General features: G+C 33.9%; 2 protein-coding genes across 7 annotated transcripts; one reads left to right on the top strand and one right to left on the bottom strand.

The window, feature by feature from the left end:
- Positions 1-541: 541 nt before the first annotated feature.
- Positions 542-12347, bottom strand: LOC131654057 (pre-mRNA-processing-splicing factor 8A-like). Of its 4 annotated transcripts, XM_058924464.1 has the most exons (27): positions 11974-12034; positions 11812-11885; positions 11612-11735; positions 11401-11493; positions 10874-11264; positions 10137-10623; positions 9223-10013; positions 9025-9110; positions 8541-8723; positions 8104-8418; positions 7708-8012; positions 7177-7631; positions 6956-7082; positions 6407-6648; positions 6207-6330; positions 5937-6126; positions 5726-5833; positions 5378-5631; positions 3972-4588; positions 3789-3895; positions 3395-3649; positions 2837-3310; positions 2260-2421; positions 1911-2108; positions 1558-1836; positions 1142-1384; positions 545-1025 (listed from the first exon to the last, which is right to left on the bottom strand). In XM_058924464.1, exons 3-27 carry the CDS (start codon positions 11720-11722, stop codon positions 831-833), a joined length of 6792 nt encoding a protein of 2263 aa, XP_058780447.1. In that variant the 5' UTR covers positions 11723-11735; positions 11812-11885; positions 11974-12034; the 3' UTR covers positions 545-830. The 4 variants fall into 4 exon arrangements, with proteins under 4 accessions (XP_058780446.1, XP_058780447.1, XP_058780448.1 ...); XM_058924463.1 differs by lacking the exon at positions 11812-11885 and having other exon boundaries at positions 542-1025; positions 11974-12347; XM_058924465.1 differs by having other exon boundaries at positions 11812-12108.
- Positions 12348-20434: 8087 nt separating this feature from the next.
- On the top strand, positions 20435-23589 carry LOC131648355 (uncharacterized). Of its 3 annotated transcripts, none has more exons than XM_058918115.1 (7): positions 20435-20589; positions 21245-21560; positions 21653-21897; positions 22186-22242; positions 22457-22702; positions 22774-22856; positions 23035-23589. In XM_058918115.1, exons 2-7 carry the CDS (start codon positions 21274-21276, stop codon positions 23314-23316), a joined length of 1200 nt encoding a protein of 399 aa, XP_058774098.1. In that variant the 5' UTR covers positions 20435-20589; positions 21245-21273; the 3' UTR covers positions 23317-23589. The 3 variants fall into 3 exon arrangements, with proteins under 3 accessions (XP_058774098.1, XP_058774099.1, XP_058774097.1); XM_058918116.1 differs by having other exon boundaries at positions 21248-21560; XM_058918114.1 differs by having other exon boundaries at positions 20435-21560.
- The last annotated feature ends 362 nt before the right edge of the window (positions 23590-23951 follow it).

Genomic DNA, 23951 nt, shown 5'->3' on the forward strand with positions numbered 1-23951 from the left:
TATGGTTTACTATTTTTTAATGAAAATATAACAATTATATAATTTTCCCTTACACATATTTAATTTTCTTCTATTTTCATTCTATAAATTTTTTTTAAATATATTTATTATATTTTTATTGAAAAATAGTATAAACTAAAAATTATATCTAAGTTTCCTGCTAATATTAATAATTCTAATATTAATAATGGTTTTACTTTTTTTTTAGTTAAGAGTTGAAAATATTTTGTTCTAGATTTTTCAAATTGCACCCTACATTTCAATTTAATAATATATTGGAATTTCAATGTTATTTTTTTTGTCTGAATTTTTATAGATTATTTAATTAGACTTTTGGACAAACTAGAAATATAACGAGTTTTATTTTTTAATTGATTTCTTAAAAGAGAGAAAACTCTTAATTAATGACCAAAATATTTTGAGATAATAAAACCAATGTAACCGAAATGCTATTACGTTATGTCTTGACATTTTTTAAATTTAATATCTCTTTATAATATATAATAATAGACCATTTAATATTTTAAATATAAAAAAATATAAAATAAAAATTCAATTTCAACAACGGGTCACATACTAGTTGATTTTAAAATCATACTAAACAGCTAGGATTGCTAAAATATTTCTCTTCAACTAAAGATTTTTTGGGGAAATGAACTAAAGCTCAAATAGCCTAATTGCAGAAACAGGCAAATGTAGGTTAGAATATTCGGACTGTAGTTATATACAAACAATAGAGACAATACAACATCTTATCAAGTTTCAGAAATTAAAGGATCTGCCACTTGTATGTATCTGTAAGATCAACTGAACCAACAACAATTATATATCTAAGAGAAGGTATCCTCTCTATCACCCTCTGCAATTGTCTCCCCTTCCTCCATATTGCAGAACTCTAAGAAATGGGTTGGTCTGTGATCTTCATGGTAATACTCCCTAGGAGTCCCAAGCTTCACTCCATACTTCATCCCTGATGTGTGCCTCACTCCCATGAAGTTATAATTCCAAGGACCATTATCAGGAATCTACAAGAAATTGTGACCAAAAAACCATCAAAACAATTACTAGTAAACAAATCAAATAATATAATATCTTAGAATAAAGTATACACCAAACAACTTTGGGACTTAATAAAGCTTACCATATAGAAACCAACGAAGCGATCACTGAGAAGCATCTCAACCTTCTCATAATGAGTTGGAAGGTAACCGTGTGGGTTACTTCCAGTATCCTTATTAATGCGTCCCCATTCATAACCAGATGGAGTGAGCTTATATGCAGTTAAAGAACAGGAACCCGGAGTAAAACTGCAAGTCAAGACAATACACTTCTCCCCATCCCATTGTTTGTTGTTCTCTAGAACCTTAGCATGTGAAGTGACATCCTGCAATGATATCATTTATAGGGTGAGACAATCTATCTCAAATCATAAGTATAAACTTCTTATTATCTTCATTTCGCATTAAATTTATTATTATATTCCCAGGGAGAATTTAAAATACTACTGTCTAAAATTTGAAATAAAAAGATTGTAATATAAACTAAATTAAGCAAAACCTGAGGCGACAACTGTGGGAGTTCATTTGGTTGAGTATGCATCCATCCCAAAGGCTCCAAATCATTCAAGAAATCATGTTCTGGGAGAGCTGATGGGAGATGGACTTGCTGATGGGTCCCCCATTGTGGTGGCATCACAATGCATCGGATTTCCTTAACCTGCGGATTGTCTGGAGGACTTACACCGTACAAGTAGCCAGAAATCTGCGTTCGAAGATCTGCTATGCATATAAACTTTTTCAAGATGTTCTTTGGCATGATATAGGTATAGCCTGTTTCCTGCATAAAATTCAATGTTAAATGAGTTGTGAGTATAACAAGATCTACAGAAACGGAAAAAAACGGATGCCAACCTTTATATCCTCGGAGTTCACATATATGAGGTTTACTCGAAGGTATAAATTTGTAGCTGATATTGCTCTGACACGCCAATCAGTCTTCGAACCAAAAGCAGCTTGCTCGTAGGGACTAGTGGTTGCAACTATAAGTTCTTCACCGTGAACATTTGTGGTCTTTGTTGTTACAGCTGTCACTTGGTTTGCTTCATGTGCCTGTGTAGTAGTGAAAATAGAACAAGCAGAGTAAATATTCTAGATTGAGATGGCAGTATAAATCAATTTTAGGTCACACAAAAACAATAGAGGTGACTAGACAAAAATATAGTTGAATTATATTTTCAGGAAACAGCCAAAGGAATATAACCTGTTTTTCAATCTCAGCAATATGTTGCCTCTGTTGTGATGGTGGAGTAATCTCAGCTCCAAGTATAATATCACGAATCTCAGATTGAGTCAGAGCAGAAGTATTCACATTGTTTTTCTTTGCATAATCAGAAAGTATAAGATCTCTTAAAGCAACCTCCACCTGCCAAGGCATTATTATGTTAAGACTATATATACCATGAGAAAACAGAAAGCTGCAAAACAAATTACACCCTTCTTCCAAAATTATGGCATTGTAACAAAAAATATGTCCCAAATTATAAGTCGTTTTACAATATCAATAGACCATTAATATTTATTTTTCTTTTTACTCTTTACTATTTATTACTCTATTTTTTTTTCAAATTCTTTTAAATTATCTTTCCCATACATTAACTGCATTTCTTAATTGGTGTAAAATTGTCAAAGTGACGTATAATTTGAGATAGAGGGAGTAAACTATAAAAGTCAATTTTAATGGTTCAGGAGCTTGCAACAGACAGGTTTTCGTAAGAATCTAAGCATCGAGCTTGCAACAGACAGAGTCAAAATATAAGAAATTGTGAATTAAATTTTACCTTCATCCACTGGTCATCACTTAGAGAAGGCCATATATGATGAGGTTCGGTGACAATAGTTTTGTCTGGCTTCAGTAACATCTTTGCCTTTTCATTATTCACATGAAGTGCACGCAGAATCAGAATCAGCCTGGAGAATGCAGTGTATGAGGAAATACTCTTCAACCAGTCATCATAAATGTTGAACAAAACCATTTGTGGTTCTGTGGCCTTCAAAATAAGATCCCCAAATTTCTCAATTTTCAAACATGCTTGGAAAGGAAGCTGCAGCTCACTTCCTTTGATAACAATATTGGGGAAATCCAGCAAGTGAACCTCCAATGGATCCAACATTCCTTTACAGGTAACAATAATTTGCTTTGGCTGCTCTTCTACAGGCAAAGACCTTACAAGAGCTGCAACTTCTTCTGCTGTTTTCCACTTAGCCAATTGGCCAAGACGCTTCTGACCAGCCCACACACTTGTATGAATAACCTGCAAAGTATGATTCGAAATATGAATACCTAGACAGCTAACCTTATAAACAACTAGGCAAGAACAGGAACATTAAAAACAAACCTTTAGAAACAACTGCCCAGTCCTTGGATTGAAAAAAAAAATGGCACCATTAATGGGTTTCATTGTATGATTTCCTTCCGAAGTCTTGTGCATTGTAGCACGGTACACATTTGTGTCATCAACAAACCATATGATTTGGTTGCTGAATATCTCTCCATAGTTTTGAGATGACAAATATGGCTCAGTTGGCTCAGAAGAATACAACTGCAAACCTTTCCTGATTCGCTCCCTCAAAACATACAAAGCAGGATTTGACTGCACATACACAACGGCATTAGTGAAACAAGTGTGTTAATAGTAAAAAAAAATTACACATTACAGGCACAGGAGCTTATCAACAACAAAAATGTCAGTTCACTTAAATGTAACTTCTGTACGTAAGTTTTCTATTTACCTTCATAATCTTATTCATGGCCTGCTGAAGTAGTGGCTTTGATCCAGGGAACCAGTTCCCAAATGCAGAATGCAAGTTATATGCCAAGTCCAGGCCAATCATAACCCCTGCATGGAAAGGAATGATCAGGTAACACTAGATATAAAATCATACAAGGAGGATGAGAAAATGACAGAGACATACCTGTAGGAGATGGGTATATAGACATATTATCTGTTGTGTAATCCATAAACTTGGCCCTGGTGAAACGCTCAATATCGTGAGAATCATAATCACCCCACCGAAGCTGAACATCAATCCAATACTTATTGTTACCCTTCTGATCATAAACATCCTTAGATTCAACTACAAGACTAGGCTTTGACATTGGCCATCCGTGGGCAGCAAAGAGAAGGATGTCTGCACAAGAACTGTTCATTTTGTAACTCTTCCTAGGATGGATTGTCTCCTTCTGAACAGTTTCAATATCCAAAACGTCCAACTCCTGATCCAAAACCTGACAAAGATCCATGACAACACTCTCGTGGATCTTCTGCCACAAGTGAGCTCTGAATATCTGAATCAGAGATATTTTCAGAGTTGGAATTTTCCCGTGCATGAAAATACCGGTCAGATCTAGCTGCACTTGGAAACCAACATAAACATTGGCTCGGTTAATGGTTGGTGACCACCAAAGTGTAAATCTACGGTTGGGTATCTGGTTGAGACCAGATCTCTGTGCATTGGTGAGCTTCTTAAACTTCATAGATTCCTCAAAACCTGATGCCTTTTCCCAAAAGAGACCTTCCCAGGTAGGAAAACTAGCAGTCAAAAATAACAAAATGCCGGTTACTCTACCATAGTGGAGATAAAATAGAAAGAACTATATACTGGACATGCAGCAAAAGAATTTACAATTCCTATACCTTCTACAAATATAATGCCAAGAAAAAGACTGGCCCGTGGCTTAAGACAGACACCATTTGAGTATCGGGTTCTGTGCTTAGATTCAACAAGACATGTTAACTTGCATCCTATATCATACATACATTTGACTTCAACATGATTACAAAATTTAACATTGCATCAACTCGGATTGAGGAGCTATTCAAGATTAACACACAGCATCGACTCACATAGTTGGATCTGTTTTTAATTTTTAACCAATTTTAACTTCGTAAAATAATCATGGAAGCCGTGCTCTCCTCACATACGAAATATATTCCCCCAGGCTATTCATTTCAGTTGTTCACTATATACATCACACATGACACAACAGCAAAACTTGATACTAAACCTATGTGTGGTAATTACTAATTCTGAAATAGTAATCTCCATTCCTTACATTTTAAATTGTGTGTGTTGCCATATATCATATATGCGCCCTATATAATTTAGAATTTGGTGTTCTTTTCATCATAAGTGCATGTTGTGTGTCACGTTTGTGTCAGATTCACAAGATAAAATGACTACAGCTCCAAATAACAGGAGTGTATAAATAAATGGACGGACCAATCAAGGTCCATTTCGATCTTAGAAAATGGTTTAACAAAGGGAAAATCACTCAATACCCAAATAGAAAACAAGTTCAAAGGAAAAACATTACTTACTATGTTCCTTTGAATAAAGTATGTTCGAGAATTCCTTCAACTCCTCCAAGAGCTTGAATAACATCAGTTCGGTAATTATTCAAACTCCACAACTTCCCATCGTGCCTCTGGTGTGTCCACCAGAAGGGATTTTGTTTTAAAACTTGATACTGCTTGAAGTCTGTACGTACCCTCCATCCTTTATCATAAGCTAAAGTGAGTCTATCCTTCTGAAACAAAGTGTTAATACGTGGTATTCCTCTGTCCCAAGAGTCCTGCCAAAACAACCAAGAGTAAGAATGGCAAAAAAGTTAGACATATTGTCACTACAGTTAAGACATCAAGAACCCAATATTTCAAAGCACGCACTTCCAAATCCTCAAGAGTCAATAGCCTATTTTGTGCTTGTGCTTCCTGCCTTTTTAATGCGTATTCAGCCCAGACGCGCTGTGAATCTACGAACTCACTTTCCCAAGGCTGCATCATCCAAGAGAACATAAAAACATAAGAATTTGTTACATAGATCTATCTAATGTAAGAGCAAATATATAGTTATATAACAAAAAGGGTAATGGTTCACCTGTATATAGCGATAAAGGTTGGGAATCAACTGGTCTTCCTCGTGATTCATCCCACTTCGGAAGTGGGTCACACCAACATCTGTCTGCTGACTGTACCGTAGATCACTTTGTGGAATCAAAATGTGACCCATAGACAACATTCCAAGTCCTCCGATTTCTTTGGGGGTGTAGAAAATGACAGGTGGAAATCTGGTCAAAGAGAAAGAAACATAGATTTGAACATATGAACTCAAAGCTCCAAATGAACTAAATGATTCTATGATTGTTACCTGCTAGGCATCTTTGAATTGAGACCAATCTTAATACGAGTCTGAATTTTATTTTCACATTTGACAAGCAAATCTAACAACTCTTGAGTATGTACAGTTGCCTCCCGGAAGTAAGTCATGAGACCTAAAAAGAACCAAAGTCAGTAATAAAATTGGCTGAAAACATCTGCAAAGAGCTCTTACAATTCAACTTCCCTTACCTATTAAAGCTGTATTCCACTTATTGACAATTTTTGTGAATGTAGTAGAACCCGAAGACATAAGAATCTGCCTCACACGGTTCTCAAAAACTTTCACGTGTTCATCATCAACTCTTAAGAAAGCAACGGCAGTCCTTTCTTTTGTCTGTTCATTCTGGAGATTCCAGATACCATCTCTTGTGTTACTGAATGCTTCTTGAGTCATTCTAATTTTAGGAAGTATCCTCACTTCAAATCCACACCTGCAGGTTATTAAAAGATGTTACACCAAAGAGAGATCCATTCATCAGACACATGTTAAGGATGAACTAAATTCCAAAAAAACAAATAACTAACAAACTGGAGTCAGATGACAAATGATTAATAATGGCAACAACCAAGTACATAAACAAATAGAAATGAAGAGTTTCGTATGGGTACAATAACCAATATACTGATAGAAATTGACAGCCAGAAAACTACATTTTTCAATCATCATCATGACAAACATAACCTACATGTTAAAAATAAAAGGTGAAAGGAAAAATAAACAAAAAAATCAATACTTACATGCTAAAAAGCAAGTTCGGATTATCTTTGCTGTAAACAGAAACAAAGCTGTTTTCCCATTCCAGAGTTGTGATGCTTCGAGGAAGACGGTTTTTCATATCCCAAAAGACACTCCTCCCAAGATTGACTGAAATTACAGAAAGTGAATTGCCAAACATAATAAGAACGAAGGGTAAAAATAACAGCTCAAAACCAAAACTAAATAAAAGGAAACGAAATACCATCATGTTTCATGAGCCTCATTCTTGCATCTCTTGGCCAACATTTCTTATTATTGTACCCCACCATGTTTTCATTGTTAGGATCAGGGTGCTCAGTGAGATATCGCTGAATGAGATCACGAGCCTCCTCATGTGTGAAGCAAAATAATATGTGAACTCGGTCAATGTACCGAGAATACAGCCTAATTGGATGCCTTGTCTCAACTTTGGTGTCCCAATAAGTAATGAACTCACTAGGCATCTGCGGTGGTCCAGCAATCTCACTTGCTCGAGTCAATCCAAGAAGCAAAAGATCCAATACCAGACCATAATATTGAACAACAAAGGATGCAAACTGTAGTCCACGTATAAGACCATATGAATTTGTGTGGCTCATATCCTTATATGACAAGACAACATTGTTTTTTGCAGTGACATAATCAGCAATGTTGTTGTCTAGAACCAAACGGAGAAGCCTGTAATATTGTAAATAAAATTAGATTTGAAGATAGCAATAATTTCATTCAAAATATGGTTTACAAATATGCATACCTGTTTAACATTGTTAAATCAATCTTCTCGAAAAATTTCTCAAACTTGGTCTGCAGCATCACAACGCACTGACCATCACCAGTGTCCCAGATACCTTGCAAATTGTTTATACCTTGACACCATTTGTAAACCAAAAGAGGTGGCGGCTCAGAATCTGCTGGCTTGATCCAGTTGGGAAAGAGATGGCGTTTGTCACCTTCATACCACAGATATTGATCAAGATATGCATCTGTAATCTTCTCATGAGGCTCTATTTCGTACACAGGAATCAAGTAGCTATACAAGTCCATAAACTCTATTCTAACCTGCCAAAATAAAAAAGCAAAGCATATTAGTCATGTGCTAGGGATGAACATCCTTAAGAGTGGAAATCAAATACTCATTATATTCACATACTTCTTTGAAGGCACGCTGGGTGAGGAGGTGTCGCTTGATTCTCGATAATGCCTCGTGTGGATTGTTATAAGCTTGTTCAATCAGCCCCAACTCTTCTCTCTGAAGTTGATTTAATCTTACTGCAACACTGTAGGATTCCTTCAACCTCTCAAGCGCAAGGATAAGCAACTTTGTATCATGTTTGTATGATAGAGGTGGAAATGGAATAGGTGAGAACTTCCTAGATTCCAACCAATGGACTGTTGTTGTATAGATAGCAACAGCTTCTTCAGGAGTAACATATGGGCCATCTTTCAAATAATTATGTTGGCGCTCCTGCAAATAGGGATAAATCATCAGAAAGACGTAACGTCGTGAAAACAATAGTTTCTATTAGAACAATTCTTTAATAATTATGGAAATAGTTGATATTGAATCCCAAAAAACAGTGAACACACCTGCTCTGCCTTCAGCCAAAGACGTGTCAATCTTCCAAGATTCTTGCGACAAACAGTCTTATCAACAGTTGCACCTCTTCTTATACGCTCACGATTATAATGAGCAACATTTGTCCACCAATCTGCTTTTGATTTCACATATCGAAGGACCATGTTCTCAACGGGAACAGGCAGAGAAGAAACCTACACGTTGCCACTATAAGTAAATAAACAATAAAGCCTTGAATGAACCAAATTCAAAAGCAAACCGGTAAGCATTTTAAATCCATGCAATGACTGAATTTAATTTCAGAAACAAATTGGAAACAATCATCTCAATGCTAATTGAGCCTTAATAGGTACATAACCTATAACAGTAAGCAAAAAAATCTAGACATCTAAGTGCTCTATAAATCCAAACACACATGTGGTTATAGCTTTTACCAATTCATCTGCAATAAATCTAAATTAAACATAACGTACAAACTACAATCTAGTAGTTTACCTTCCAAGGAATATTTGCCTTCCAGCAACTCCAAGCTTCACTCAAGTGCCGCAATATGTTTTTTGCCATATTCTGCTTAATACCCTCTGTCATTCAGGGGACCAAAACACCATAACATGAGTAAAATCAGAGAGATAAATGCAGAAGCCACTTGGAGAATGAATGAAATAAAAAAAATTAATGTGTAGAATTTATTACCTGGCTTGGCATCAAGCACATCATGCATAACAGCTGCTCGGAGTTCTAAGTCAAAATGACTCTCAACACGTTGCTTAGTGACTGTCTTCGCCACTCCTTTGGAGTGTCGTCCCTCAAACTGCCGGGCCAGTAAATTTCCAAGCCACCGCTCAAGAAGGGGCACAATACCACGAAGAAAGAACAACCAAACCCTCCACATTGGTGCCCAAAACCCACAACCTGGTCCTTTCCCAACAGGACCAGTGTTAAAGCGGTAGTAAATCAAGTGCTTCAAGTCCTTGCACATTCTAATCTGCCTCATAAGCCTATATTTGTACCGATACATACCGGTCAATTGACCAACATGAGAGAAAGTATATTGGAGGCCATCCGCCAGTTGGAAAGCATCAACATTACCCAAACGGAATTGAACATTAGCATCCACCACAAGTTTCGTCAAACGAAAGATCTCACGGCAAAGATGAAAAGCATTACCAAATCGTGATTTCTTACGTTCTTTTGTAGTCAGGGTTTTGACAGGCTTCAAATTAAAATTATAATCGAGGTGAAGGTAGTTCAAATTTTTCCTGTGTATCAATAGATTTAACATGTTGTACCCCTGCCGACAAACTTGAAGACCTGCTTCAACCCAATCAAGTTCTGTAGTCTGGAAAAACTTTGTCGCTTGAAGTGATCTGAATAAGTTCTTCTTTTTTTGAGCCTTAGGAGGTCTATGATGCAGCTCATTCAAGACAAAACATTTGAGCAGCTTTTGATAACTAACCCGGACTTTAACTGGATATGATGGAGGACTGTCATACAATTAGAAAGAAATGGTTAATTTTCATATTTTAGTACAAGAGACAAAAAAACAATGTTGTGTGCATGATTAAGAATTAAAAGAAAAAAGCTCAAGGGATGGAAGGTAAACTTACCAATGCTCCTTGTACCACTCTGACACAAGAGGAATGTCTTCTGCTCGCCTCATGTGCCCAGATCTCATGTTAAAAGGACGAGGAGCAAAAAGCAAGGAGATTCCAGCAGCTGTGGTGTCAGTATAAAGTTGTGTATCTTTAAGAAAAGGTTCCACACCATCTGGCAAGATCCAGTCATCATCATCATCCTCGTCGTATATTTTCTTCTCGCGCCGCTCTTTGTTAGCACTGGTTATTGGGTGTATTAAGGGATCATAATAAAATGCGGGTAGGTCGGGATCTTCAGTTTTTACGTACATAACCATGGGAGTATGGTAAATACAAAGCCGTACTTTACGAGGCCTGTTGTTATATAGATGGGGAAAAGCAATTCTATATTCTGTCCGAAGTGGCGACCTTATAATGAGTTTGTTGATGTCATTAAACTCATTCCAGTCTTCATCTCCTTTCTCCATGTCACGGTAGAGGGGCTCAAATTTAGGCCCACCTAGAGAACAAAAGTAATAGAAAAATCAATACAGGACTTTGATTTTCTTTGTTATTGTATTTTTTAGACTATTAAATGAAACATGAATTTCTATGCCTTTTAATGATTACGATATACATTGCTATAACGATTTATTATAACCGATATCTAGCTTGATATGAACACAATAGGTAACACAGTAAATATTGCATGCTTCAATATATTTTTATATTAATAGATGTAGATATATAAAAGAAAGAAATCACAGTACCAGGTATGCACATGTTCAAAGCCTTCGCTGTAAAAAAGGACTCCATGTCAAACAAGTAGAAATAATTTCTGTCACTTAGATCAGACAGAAGCTGGCCAGCAAGACGATGCAAAGTTGCCATTATAGGAAGGGAAAGTTGCCATTTCCGGTAACTAGGACCATTAATAAGCTTTGTTTTCACAAGAGGCTTATGATCATAAAACCAAGTATATACTGCAGAATCTTCCTCTTCATCAAGCTCCAGCTGAATCGGCTCAAGAGGATCAACGTCTAAAAGATTATCCGTATAGTCAAGCGGAGGCTCCTCATCATCAAATGGGGGAAACCTCATCCTCTTAAAATGACGACGATCCCTTTTCTCTCTTCTCATCATTATCCACATTGTACCCCACTGCATAATAATTTATTCAGGTAAGAATCATCAAGGTAAATACGATGTATAATGATCAAACACAGCATAGAAGAATCCATATCTTTTATGAGTGAGCTACTACATGTTCCAGAAAGACAGATAGAGAGCAACAAACCTGAGCAAGATAAATGGGCTCAACGACCCACGGTATTTCATTGACAAATGTGATAGCACCGGAAAGATGGTACAAGACCTTCACATCTCGAACCTATATTCACAAAAGTAGATTATTAGATGGCATATTAGAAAAAGACCACTGCACAGTTGAACAGATGAAGAGATCAAGTGATTGACAAAAATAAAAGGAATTGGAAAATAAATATAACCTGCTCCCAAGGCATTGGCATATTTTCCAGAAGCTTATAAACTGCATGCGGTATAAACTTTAGTGCTCCCAGATAAACACGTTTGTCGTGCCGGAATTTCTTTGAGGACATGTCACCATGATCTCTGAAATACAGAACATCAAATAAACACAACTTGCAACAACAGTTACTAATTACTAAGAGTAAGGTCGCAAATATACTTATACTTAGTGATAGTGATTGATACAACACAATGAGAATCTCAGCAGCTTTCATTTAACAAAAAACAACAATCCTGTGCATATAGTAAACGATTAGGGTTTCACAAATAACAAATAAACAGAACGCGCAGAAATTTAACCGATGAAAGAAACAAGGCTTGCCTGACGATTTTCCTGACATGCTCAGGAGGCATATCCTCTTTCGGAGTTTCAACAAACCCGAACTTCCTCTTACCATTGTACCGCTTCGAGTTAAGCTGCTGCCATTTTTTAGCATTCTCTTCCAGCCGTGCTTCGGCATCAGCCTCGTTCTCCACCGGTGGAGGAGGAGGCGGTGGAACGGTACTTCCCGGTGGCGCAATCTGCGCGTTGTTCCACATCTTGAAGTGGTAACAGAACTTCAAGATTCGGAAATTGAATGAAGTGTTAATGATGAAGATTTTGGAAGGGTTTAAGAGCGTTCTTCTTCCTGCTAGGGTTTAGGGTTTATGAGTGAAAGAAGAGGACGTGATGAGACTTGTAGAACAAGAAAATAGAGCGTTGTGTGTAATCGCTTTTTTAGTTTTATAGCACGTGACAGTTTCGGGCACCGCCTTTCATGATTGGGTAATGCCCAATTCTTTCGCAAAAAAAATATCCATTACGAAAGTTGTTACTTTTATTATATTTTATCTGTTTAAAATTTTGTATATTAGGAAAGTGGTTATTTTTTTATATTTTGTCTTTTTATATTGAAGGACAGTGTTTTAAAAATCGGACCGAACCGGCCGGTCAAACAGGTTAGATCAGGAACTGGAGAGGTCACCGATCTTGTCTGATTGCTAGACTAGATATGCTATTGAACCGGCCAAAACCGGTCAAAATTGATGAACCGGTGGTTCAAATGCACACTCTTTTTTCCCCCACAAAACGAAGTCGTTTTCATGATTTTTTTATAAAAAATATAATTAAAATATAATTAGACTTTATTCAAATCTTATTTGGTACAACTTTCTCCGTGTTTGCAATTAGATTTGATTTTAAATTTATTTAAATTTATATTTTATATTATTTTATTGTGAGTGATGATTATATTTATAACTTGAATGTAAAAAATAAATATTTGAAATTATGATATTTTAAAATTGTAAAATTTTGTAGGTGTTTTGATATTTTTTAGAGAATAAGTCATCCGTTTCGACTAGGGGTGGCAATAAAATCCATTAAGTGAATATCCATCCGATCCATCCTATAATTTATCCATCCAATCCATTCATTAAACAAAAAATAAATTTAATGAATTGGTTCAATCCATCCATGAAACTATGTGAATGGATTCAATCCATCCAACTCATTTTATAAATCCAATGGATTTTAGTTTATTATTAATTAAATTAATTTTTTACTAAATAAAAATTTAAAATTAAATAATTTCTGAACATTTTTTTTTACGTCAATACTATACATAAAAAAAAATACTTGTATAATCAGAGAAGTTTATATATGGATGGATTATATATATGTGTGTGTACGTTTAATTAATATGCAGAGAAGTTTGTTTTCTCCTTAAAAAAATTAATGATGCTCAGACATGACCTTGTTTATAATCAACTTAATATTAACGATAAAATTGTTTAATTGGTACACATTGTATTTATTTAATTTAATATTCATGTAAAATAGTTTAATAAGTACGCATTGAATTTTAATTTTTTTTGATACAATTAGTTAATAGAGAAGTTAATTGATTAGAATTAAATACAGAGATGAATATTTATAATTAAAAGAATTTTAAAAAAGTTTCATAAAAAAATTGTTTTTGTAAAATTAATCGAAAATTAAAAAAAAAAATATTTAAGTTAATTTTAATGGATGGATGGACATCCATCCATTAAAAATACCTTAATGGACGGATTGGATGGATTATATCCCTTAGTGGATGGATTGAATTGGATTTTTCAAAAGAAAGTTTAGTGGATTGTTAATGGATTAATGGATCGTTTTGATTCATCCATTAACAATCCAATCTAAATCCATCCAATCCATCCGTTTTGCCACCCCTAGTTTCGACCGATTTAATAAATATATAGTATTGCAATAGAGACCGTTTTATTCAACCGAGTTATCCGATTTAATCCGGTCTAGTCACGCGGTTCGACCAATGATCCAGTGGTTCAACCAATGAACCAATGACCCAATACCCTCACCGGTTTGATGACCGGTCCGGTTTTTAAGACACTGATCGAAGGAATTTTATATGGATAGAGAACAACATATTTATTAAGTAACCGATAAAATACGGTAGTATTATTAAATCAAAGAGAAAACTAAAATATATTTTTTTTAGGTGTGATTTTTTTAATATTTAAAATATGACAATTGTATATGTAAAAATATTATACACTTCTCATATCCTTTTTAAAAAATAATAAAAATACATTTAAAAAATTATATTTAATTTTTTCTTAAATTAATTAAGTTGATAGTTTTTCAACAATAATTGTGGGAACATGCATTTGATTCGACTTTATTTTTATCTTTGAGAGGTGAAATTTTGATCATTAAACTGTTAGACCAACACAATACAAAAAATATAAAATATAATAATATATTGTATTATAACATTTAATCTGTTAATTTAATAAAAAGTTTAGTCATTTGCGCGATATATATATATATATATATATATATATATATATATATATATATATATATATATATATATATATATATATATATATATATATATATATATATATATATATATATATATATATATATATATATATATATTAGTTTGTGAGGATGTATAGTGAGAACGAGGGTTTTTGAGGATTTAGGATAAATAAGATGAAAATTTGAGGTTGTTTACTGAGTTTGTGAGAATTTGAGAATGAGGGTTTTGAAGGAAGGAAAAAAAGCGAAAAAAATTGGATGATATGGAGATAAATGGGGTTGGTGAAGAGAAGTGAAAGATGAAATGAGGAAATATAATGGTTGAGTTTAATAAAAATAAAGAGATGCGATGATTAAGATAGAGGGTTGAGGTGATGAATTTTGTTGGGAGGAAAAAAAGTTGGGTGTTTTTTTGAATGGATGTATCGACTCATAAGGAGATAAGGATAATAAAATTCAAAATTTTCAGCGAAGGAGTCGACCTATTGCTTCATGGGGTCGACTCATTTTGAGCAAAGACTTAGACGTTTGTGGAATGTTTCGAAAGAGTCAACTCATTGACTGTGGGAGGCGACTCCTACTATTACCAAAACGAAAAATGTATTAAAAATTTGTGAAGGAGTCGACTCATAGGACGAGGGAGTCGACTCCTACTGAACCAAAATTAAAAAACACAAATATTAATGAAAATGAGTTGACTCATACTAGTTTGGAGTTGACATGAACTCTCCAGAAGTGAAATAGGAGAAAATTATGACAAAACAAGACCTTTTATTGACTTATGAAGTTTTGGATAAAGACATTCATTGTGGACATAGACAAATTTATGCAAAACAAATGTTGAATTCATGTAATAGAGATAATCAACAAGCACTAGCAACAAAGCATCAAAAATTAATTCAATTGTGAAGAATTTGTCTTATGTAATGCATATGATGATGAAACTCAAAAGATTAAAACACGACGTCACTATAAGCATATAGATTGAAAACAGTCATAGATTATCAATGAAATTTTTGGAAGTGAACAAACATTGGATTTTCATCATTCGTCAAATATATCGCATAGACACAAAATCAATTTTCAAGTGACATAGATACGCAATGCATGAAATAAAAACTTACGAGTAAAAAGGTAAGTGAAACGATATTACCTCACCGGACAAAAAAAGGAGGAAGCCTTACAAAACGAGGAACTTTCAAACAAAAGTTGAAATAGCTGTAAAGAGTGCATTAAAAACTTTTAGGCTTTATTAGAGTTTGACCTAACTCATCCTTACAAAACCGGTTGGTAAGGTGAGGAGTGTCCCTCTATATATACTCTTTCATTACTCTATCTCCAACCAATGTGGGACTTTAGGATCTTCCTAATACACCCCCTCACGCTCAGCACTCTTTTTGGGCTTCGTGCGTGGATATTAACGGTGGGCGGCCCGTGGTCCGATCAATAGGCTCTGATACCATATTAGAGTTTGACCTAGCTCATCCTTACAAAACCGGTTGGTAAGGTGAGGAGTGTCCCTCTATATATACTCTTTCATTACTCTATCTCCAACCAATGTGGGACTTTAGGATCTTCCTAATAGGCTTCAACATTCATACCACATTCATCTTTGCCTGAGTTCCCATTCGTGGGCAATTGAGCATTAAGAGACTTTGCATCAACCATTTTGATAGTGCATTGTTTGTCACAATAAACATCCCTTCTTTAAGTTGATTTAGAGAGTGGTCACTTATGGTGATGTCTCCAAGAATATTATCAATATGATACCATTCTCATATTTAGGATCATCTAACTCATCATCAAGTTTCATCACTTTAGGATGACTGGATCCTTCTTTTGTGTCTTTTAGTGTGTCTTCTTGAGACATACCTACATTATAAAAAGAAATATTTTTTCCTACTTTTCTAGGATAAGATTCATTACAATTGACAAGCACAAACTCTTCAACAATAAATAACAGTAGAGATAGTAGTACAAGAATGATTTACCTACACTACCTTTTTAAGTATGACACCCTTGTTAAGTATGACACCCTTTTTAAGTATGATTTACCTACAAAATCAATGAACAGGGAGATGTCACCAATTGTATGCCTTGGACAACCATTTTCAATAACACATATTCTCTCCATGGACCCAAGACATTTATCCTACAAAATTAATCAAGAGTGTTAGGTCCCCAATTTTCATTGGGTCCTTGAGTGTGAGTAGAAACTTGGTTGTATTTAGAAAACTATTAAAAAACACCTTTAGGAACAAGAAATCTCCTAAATTTGCATTTTGCAATGGAATGACCTTTCTTGCAACAATAATGAGAAGTTAAATGATGATGTGAATTACTTTTGATGTCAGGTTCTTTTTCAACAAAACAATACTTCTTGTATGGTACTATTAAAGGTTTTTTAAACTTTGTTGGATTTATAACAAATGTAATCTCTAGTTATAAGCCTTTTGTCTAATTTAGCTTTTAGAGTTTTATCCTCTTTCTAACAAATGTGACAAGTCTCGCAATCAAACCGCGAAGGTTCTTCATCCTCATTTTTTTTCATTGGAAGCCTCTAACATGGATTGATTAAGAGCTTCCATTTGTTTTTCAATTTCTAAAACTTTATCTTCTAAGTATGAAAATATTCTTTTGTTTTAAGCCAACCTTTTAGACGTTTTTATAGCTTTACCATGTAGTTTTTCAAAAGAAACTCGTTCTTTCTGGTTGAACAGGTGCCCAGCAACGGTAGGCTTGATCTTCGGTGATGGTTGAGAAAAAAGGGGGATTATACCTGCAAGGCACTCTGATGCCAAAGTAAGTGAAGGAACAAGGAGGTACAACCGAAAATATAAGATTTTGGGTGAGAGAAATGAATTCCCTTGCCTATAGGGGGTAGAGGGCTATTTATAATAGTCTTTTATGAATGGGTCCCCTCTTTTCGTGAGTTTAAGCGTTATCTGCGGCCCAAAATATAGGAGACCGTTGGATTAGGTCTTGATGAATCTGCTCGGGGGAGCGAGCCGTTGCCGAGCACGGGATACCCGCGTGCTCGTTTGGCAGTCAGTTTTGCTCGGAAGAAGGCGGAGCTCTTGCGCGAGGGCAGCTTGCTTTGGCGCAATGTTTAGTGGGCCAAAGGGGTGGATTGAGCCAGTTAGAGTAATTGGTTTGGTCCAGAACAAAACAAGACATATCATCAATAGATTCATGTTTAGAATGACTTACATTCTTCCTTTTATCATTGTGGGTCGTGAGGCAAATATTTTTCGTTTCATCATCATCACTTAAGTTATCTTCACTTGAGGATTCATTATCACTTCCCCAAGTAATGTATGTTTTTCTACGCTTGCTAGACTTCTTGTATTGACCATTTCCTTTGTCTTTCTTAAGAAATGGATAATCTGGTTGTAGTGACTGACCTTTCCACAATTATAGCATGAATCTTTAGATTTTTCTTTCTTATTCTCATATTGTCTTGTTGAATTTGATTTTCTTTTATAGTTTGTGAGACCTTTGTAGAAATGTTTCATTCAGTTCTTTTTTAGATACTTATTATATATTCTAACAAACAACTAAATTTCATTCTCATCTGAACAATCATAATCACTATTGTCACTCTCACCTCGCTCTTGAGTTGAGGACTTATAGTTAAAAGTCATAAAAGCAATTGAGTTCTTGTCTATCTCCTTATTCTGGTTCTTTTCTTTCTTAACCTTCTTCTCATGCTTCTCTAATCAAATGAGCTATTGCTCATGTTTTTCAAGCTTGCCAAATAAATTAGTGATGTCCAATGTCAATTGATCATTAGCTTCCTTGGTTGCGGTAACCTTTGATTTCTATTTACTATTAAGACACCTCAACACTTCGTTAGTGGCAATTTCATTGGAAACTGGCTTACCAAGTGCATTCAAATGAGAAAATGGGAGTTATATGTTTTAAATAATCATAAAAAGGCATCTAATGCTCAAAGTTCATAAGAACCATGAGTGCTGACACATTCAGTGTCATCTAACACAGGCAGGACACAACCGCGTCAGACAACACGGCCGTGTCAGGCAACACAGACTGGTCGTGTTAGCGTATGGTTGCTTGTATATAGGCGAGTCTTTGCGGAGAACACAACTCGTGTCATGGGACACGGGCTGGTCGTGTTTGTTTATGATTTTTTTTATACTTAAAATGGTCCTCTGTACGGTTTTTAGCCCTTTATCATCTTGATTCACTTTATGAACTTGTTATTGACTGAAAAACGTGAAAACAAAGCAAAAACGCCTAAAAACAAACTTAAAAAGTAAAAACACATAAGAAATAAAATAGAAAACACGCTAGAAAGCACATACATTTACTACCTATTAAATACCCCAAAACTTGAACCTTTGCTTAAGCTTGTTTTAGGAAAAAATTAAAACCAAGCAGTTTTCAGTTTCTTTAAAAATTCAAAAGGATTAAGCTTGTTGGTACTCATACGTGGTTCGTTATTCCAAATGGCTAGGACTTAGAATCCCCCGTACTCAGTGATACTAAAAGTATTACCAAAACACATAACTATAATATAATCATTAGTTTCTCTTTCATACCACCTCTCTAACTATTCTTTGTACTTAAGTTCCTTTTTAATTTTTCTCCCCTTTTTTCACTAAGGCAATTAAGTTAAGGCAATTGAATTTATGATATTTATCACAAACACAAGATCGGTTGATAATTTTTTTATTTAGAGACCAGACAAACGATAATTGTTATCTTTATTGACTGACTAAGTTACACACTTTTATGTATTTATTTATCATATATATTTTATATCATGTGATAAATAAAAGTGGACATAGTTTGATTTAGAGATTGAAATTCAACATTAAGAAAAAAATCAAGATTTAAAAAAACAGAAAAATAAACTCAACATAACTAAACCATTCATTCTATTTATGTAGAAATAAAACATTTAATTGATAATAAATAAATCATTTAAATTAATGTTACAAACATGTAAATTCTTTGATTATCAAAATCTATCTTTATTAAGAGCCAGTTTGTTTCAGCTTTAAAAAAATGGATTTTTTTTTTTTTGAAAATAAATTTTCTAAAACTGTTTTTCAAAATATTACAAGTTTTTTATATTCGTTTTTTCTAAAATGAAACGCTAATTTTGACAGCGTATAACATAAACATACATTATTGATGACCAAAACTTAGTCAAAATCGCTATTTTTTTCAAAAAGTTGTATTTCAAGAATGATTTTTATGAAAATCTATTTGAAATAGCTTCAAAATTAAGTGATTTTTTAAAATGTTGATATCCAATTTTTTTTCATAAATAGATAAAATATCGAAAATCACATTTTAAGAATAACGATTCAAACAAAATTTTCATTTAAAGCTTTTATAAAAAAAAAATTGAAAAATTTTTTTTCACAAAATTATGTAACACTATAAAAATTATTTTAAAAAAACCAAAACAAACGGGCCCTCAATATACTTTATTTTGAAAGAGAAAGTTAGAATTAATGAATCAAATTTTAATATTTATTTTTGAAAAAAAATCAAATTCATAATATTTAGAGTTAAAAACTAGATTCAATAGAAAAAGCTTTAACAAATTATATCATTTAATTTTATTGTACTTTTTGTATTCTATGATAAACAATTGTGAATGTGGTCTGATTTAGAAACATAAATTTTAACATTAAGATAGATTCAGCTCAAAAAGAGAATAAAAAAAACAAAATAAAATCGTTTAAATAAATGTTAAGGAATAACTAAATCTTTGATTTTCAAAATCTCATAATTTTTTCTGATTTAGTAACTTTTATTTCGTAAAAGAGTGTTAGAATCAAATCCTAGGAACGTTTATTATCAATATTAGAAAATATAAAATGACGAAGGATATTAATTAGTATTTATTATGTTTATTTTATATATGCATTGTAAATAAAAGTGAGTATTTCCTGGTTCAAATAACCAACTTCCTAAAAAATATAAACCCAAAACAATTTTTTTAAAATGTTAAACTAAAAAAATACTGCGTCATTCCTTTTTTCCTATTCCTTTGCTGCCAAGCTTCACCACTGATCTCTCTCTACTTCCACCATCGTCTTCTTCCTTCCACCGTCGCACCGTCAAACAGAACAACCAATCTCTATTGTTAGGGTTTTTGAATTTTTATTTGTGATTTTTTAATTTGACATTAGTTGTATTAAATTTGTTGATTGATTATGAAATTGGAACTATGAGGACTATATTTGTATTGTTAAAAATCACTTTTATCGTTTTTGATAGATCCAAAACTTTGAATTTTTAGATTGTTTGTTGTTGTTATTGTTGATAATCTTTCTTTATTTTATGATCACATCAAATTTGTTATATTATACTAACACCTGGAGACCGGAAACACGACACTGAATGTATACCAATAATAATTTGAATTGAAAAACAAATCAATTAAACATAATCATTAGTATCGGTGTCGGTTTTGAACATCAACACTGACACAGACACTTTTTTTCTTTTCATGTTCATCAGTTTTGGATTTGTTGTGTTGAATTATATAATTCCAATATTCAGTATATACCATGATCATATTAACAATGGTGTGAATTTGACGTGCCTATGGTCTATGGATATTGTGTTTTGGCAAAAATGGTTTGTTTGATTAGAATATGAATGTGTTTATCATTTTTTTTATTAAGTGTTTACCATTATTCTATTTTGAAGAATGTAGTAATTTTAGAAATGTATTTTCCTTGGTAATAATTATGTTTTTTTATGACGATAATGTGGTTTTTGCATGATCTTTTAGCAGGGAAGGTTGGTGCGTCTTTTTTGAAAATGAGTTGGGATATGGAGCTAGATCGTCTATTGGGGGATTTAAATGACTCTTCGTCGCCGAGACAAAATATTCTCGAGCCTTGGGAAAACTGGAGAGGTGGTGATTGCAGAGAAGCTTTGAAAGTGCCAGATTCATGGCATGATGTCATTGAGAGTTCTAGTTGTAGCTCCTTTGGTGATACAACTACTGCTGCTTCCTTCGGTGAACCAGAAGTTGAATCGCGAATGTTTACTGACAGTGCGTCTTTGTTAATGTTTGATGGCGGGCATGAACCACTCCGTCAAAGGTATATTTCAGTTTGAATTGGTTTCAATGTGTTTGATTTCAATTTCAATAGTTAACATGTTTTACTATTTTCTCTATTAATTAACCATTCAGAAAGAAAAGGAAGACAACAGCTCATTGGAGGAGGTTCATAAGTCCTGTTATGTCGCGCTGTAAGTGGGTTGAGTTGAAACTGAATCAACTTAAGTCTCAAGAACATAAATATGCTAAAGAGCTTGCGGCACTCGATTATACACAAGATATTAATAAAGACATGAAGAGGAAAAAACGAAGAAGAGTTGAAGAGAATTGTGATTTAGCATCATACATGTCTAACCATACTTTATTCTCTTACTATGGTATGCCATTTCTTCATTTATTTTTGTATTTTATGTTTTTTTTTTCTACGAAACACAAACATCTCTAATATTAAGTGCGTTGCAGTGTCCTATTTCATACGACACACGTACCATATAACTCAGACAAGTGTCTCTAAAAAAATGTATTTCCTTTACTTTGACTCTCCTTGGTTGGAGGATGTACATTAGCAGTGTCGGTGTGTCTCTCTCCGTGCCAAATGTCCTTGTCGAGTATGTGTTTAATAGGTTTTTGTTTATAATTCGCTCTCATTTCTGTCACTTTTCCAGAGAAAGCCGATTGTAATGTTGATGCTGGTTTGGAAGATTGTCATGAAGTTGTCACAGGTTAGTTACAGATATATATGTGTGATGCTGTTTTTGTTATTTTATCTCGACCCATTATTGCTAATGAAATGAGTACAACGAATTGAATACACAATTTTGTCTGGATTTTCATGTTGTAAATCTAGAACGTCCTTCATAGACATGTTTTAGTCATTTGTTTATGCAATGCGAGAGTTCGTGATTTCTTATCTATATCCTCTTTTAATGATATCAGGTGGTGAAAGTAAAAATTCGGTAGAGTTCAAGTCGAATGATTTATGGTCTTCTGTAGGTAATTATGGTAATGATAAATCCTGGGATGATGCCATTCAAAAGATTATAGCTTTAGAGTCTCAACTTCAAATTTTGAAATCTAGACATGACAAGGTGATTAGTGAAAATCAAGGAAGGTTTTGTTCAGTAAACCAATCAAGCATGCTTGAACCATCTTATGGATATAATCATCCTGATTCTTTTACTGGTAACAAGAATACATTTTCCAGTTAGTTTAACTCGTATCTCAGTTTCTAATCGGAGATTTACTTATGCTAGGAAATGCATCATCAGGTGATGACAGAGTTGTTCTCCTTTCTAAAACCACTAATCGGCCTCAAATGGACGATCCACGGGACAATGTAAGCTTACTATACAACCGCCTTCTTTATAACTTCTGAGTTTAATATTTGTTCTTTATAGACTCTATTATTGGTTTGAGTTGTTGAATACTCATGATCTAAGGTCGATTTTCTATTATGCATATTTCTTGCAACGCTCATTATGAATTTGCAATGTTCTGTGTGTACTTATATGCAGATCAATGTTGAAGATTTTACACAGTATCAGACACTTAAGGAAGGTTTTCATGAATTAGAAAATGTTGGAAATAAACTTGTAAAGCAAATCGAATCATTTGGAGAGATTAAAGAGATTTTGAAGTTTCATGGTTCGGAGTCCGACAACTATGAAAATGCTGTGCACAATGGCAATGTGCGTTCTAATTTGAAATCATGTTCTACATTAAAATCAAAGGTCCCTAGACATGAAAGGAAAAGAAAGAAGATATCTGGTTCAAAGAGGTCAAGGAGATCCGGTTAAACTGAATCTCATTCGAAAATGGAAGCTACTTCAGTGAGAAGCAAATTGATCAATCAATTTTTGCATCTCCTTAAAGTATTGATTTGGCACACAAGTGTTAGTTATTCTTTTATTTTTTTGGTCAAGTAGTCTAATAGTCAGAATTTTCCTCGTGAATAAGTAGAATGTCGCAGATTTGAACTTGCGCCTCTGCAATCAGATGTCTCTGCAGCTATCAACTGATCTAATTAATATGATGTGTTAGTCAATAAGTAATATGAATTTCACTCTCGTGTAATGACTATGTTGAATTACTATTTAGATTGACTTGTTCGATTTAGCGTAAATCTCATTTAATGAGATAAGATTGATTATTACTTTTGTTATTGATTTGTTCGATTTAATAATCAATTTATTTTTGGAATTAGAAATAATTTGGATTGTCATTTTTCGTATAAAGTATTAAATTGGTTATATAGCTTATATCCGTTTTTTTGTTGAAGAGTGGATACTATATGTTTTTTTTTGTCAATTAGTAGAAGAATTACAAGCAATTGGAGGTTAGTCATTCTATTACATAAATATTGAAAATTGAATGGGATTGCATTTTTTGAATGACATCCTTTTAGTAACCTTTTCAGCAATGAGAGCCAAAA

Source organism: Vicia villosa, linkage group LG2 (genome assembly GCF_029867415.1).
Source record: "Vicia villosa cultivar HV-30 ecotype Madison, WI linkage group LG2, Vvil1.0, whole genome shotgun sequence".
NCBI classification, from domain to species: Eukaryota; Viridiplantae; Streptophyta; class Magnoliopsida; order Fabales; family Fabaceae; genus Vicia; species Vicia villosa.

What these genes read in the sequence shown, in the direction of transcription:
- LOC131648355 (XM_058918114.1), top strand. Translation starts at nt 21,211, where the DNA reads ATGACGATAATGTGGTTTTTGCATGATCTTTTAGCAGGGAAGGTTGGT. An exon ending in CATGAACCACTCCGTCAAAG is followed by an intron (nt 21,561 to 21,652) that starts GTATATTTCAGT and finishes TTAACCATTCAG; the next exon opens with AAAGAAAAGGAAGACAACAG. An exon ending in TGGACGATCCACGGGACAAT is followed by an intron (nt 22,857 to 23,034) that starts GTAAGCTTACTA and finishes ACTTATATGCAG; the next exon opens with ATCAATGTTGAAGATTTTAC.
- LOC131654057 (XM_058924463.1), bottom strand. Translation starts at nt 12,191, where the DNA reads ATGTGGAACAACGCGCAGATTGCGCCACCGGGAAGTACCGTTCCACCG. An exon ending in AGCCCATTTATCTTGCTCAG is followed by an intron (nt 11,265 to 11,400) that starts GTTTGTTGCTCT and finishes ATTATTATGCAG; the next exon opens with TGGGGTACAATGTGGATAAT. An exon ending in TGTGCTTGATGCCAAGCCAG is followed by an intron (nt 9,111 to 9,222) that starts GTAATAAATTCT and finishes CCTGAATGACAG; the next exon opens with AGGGTATTAAGCAGAATATG.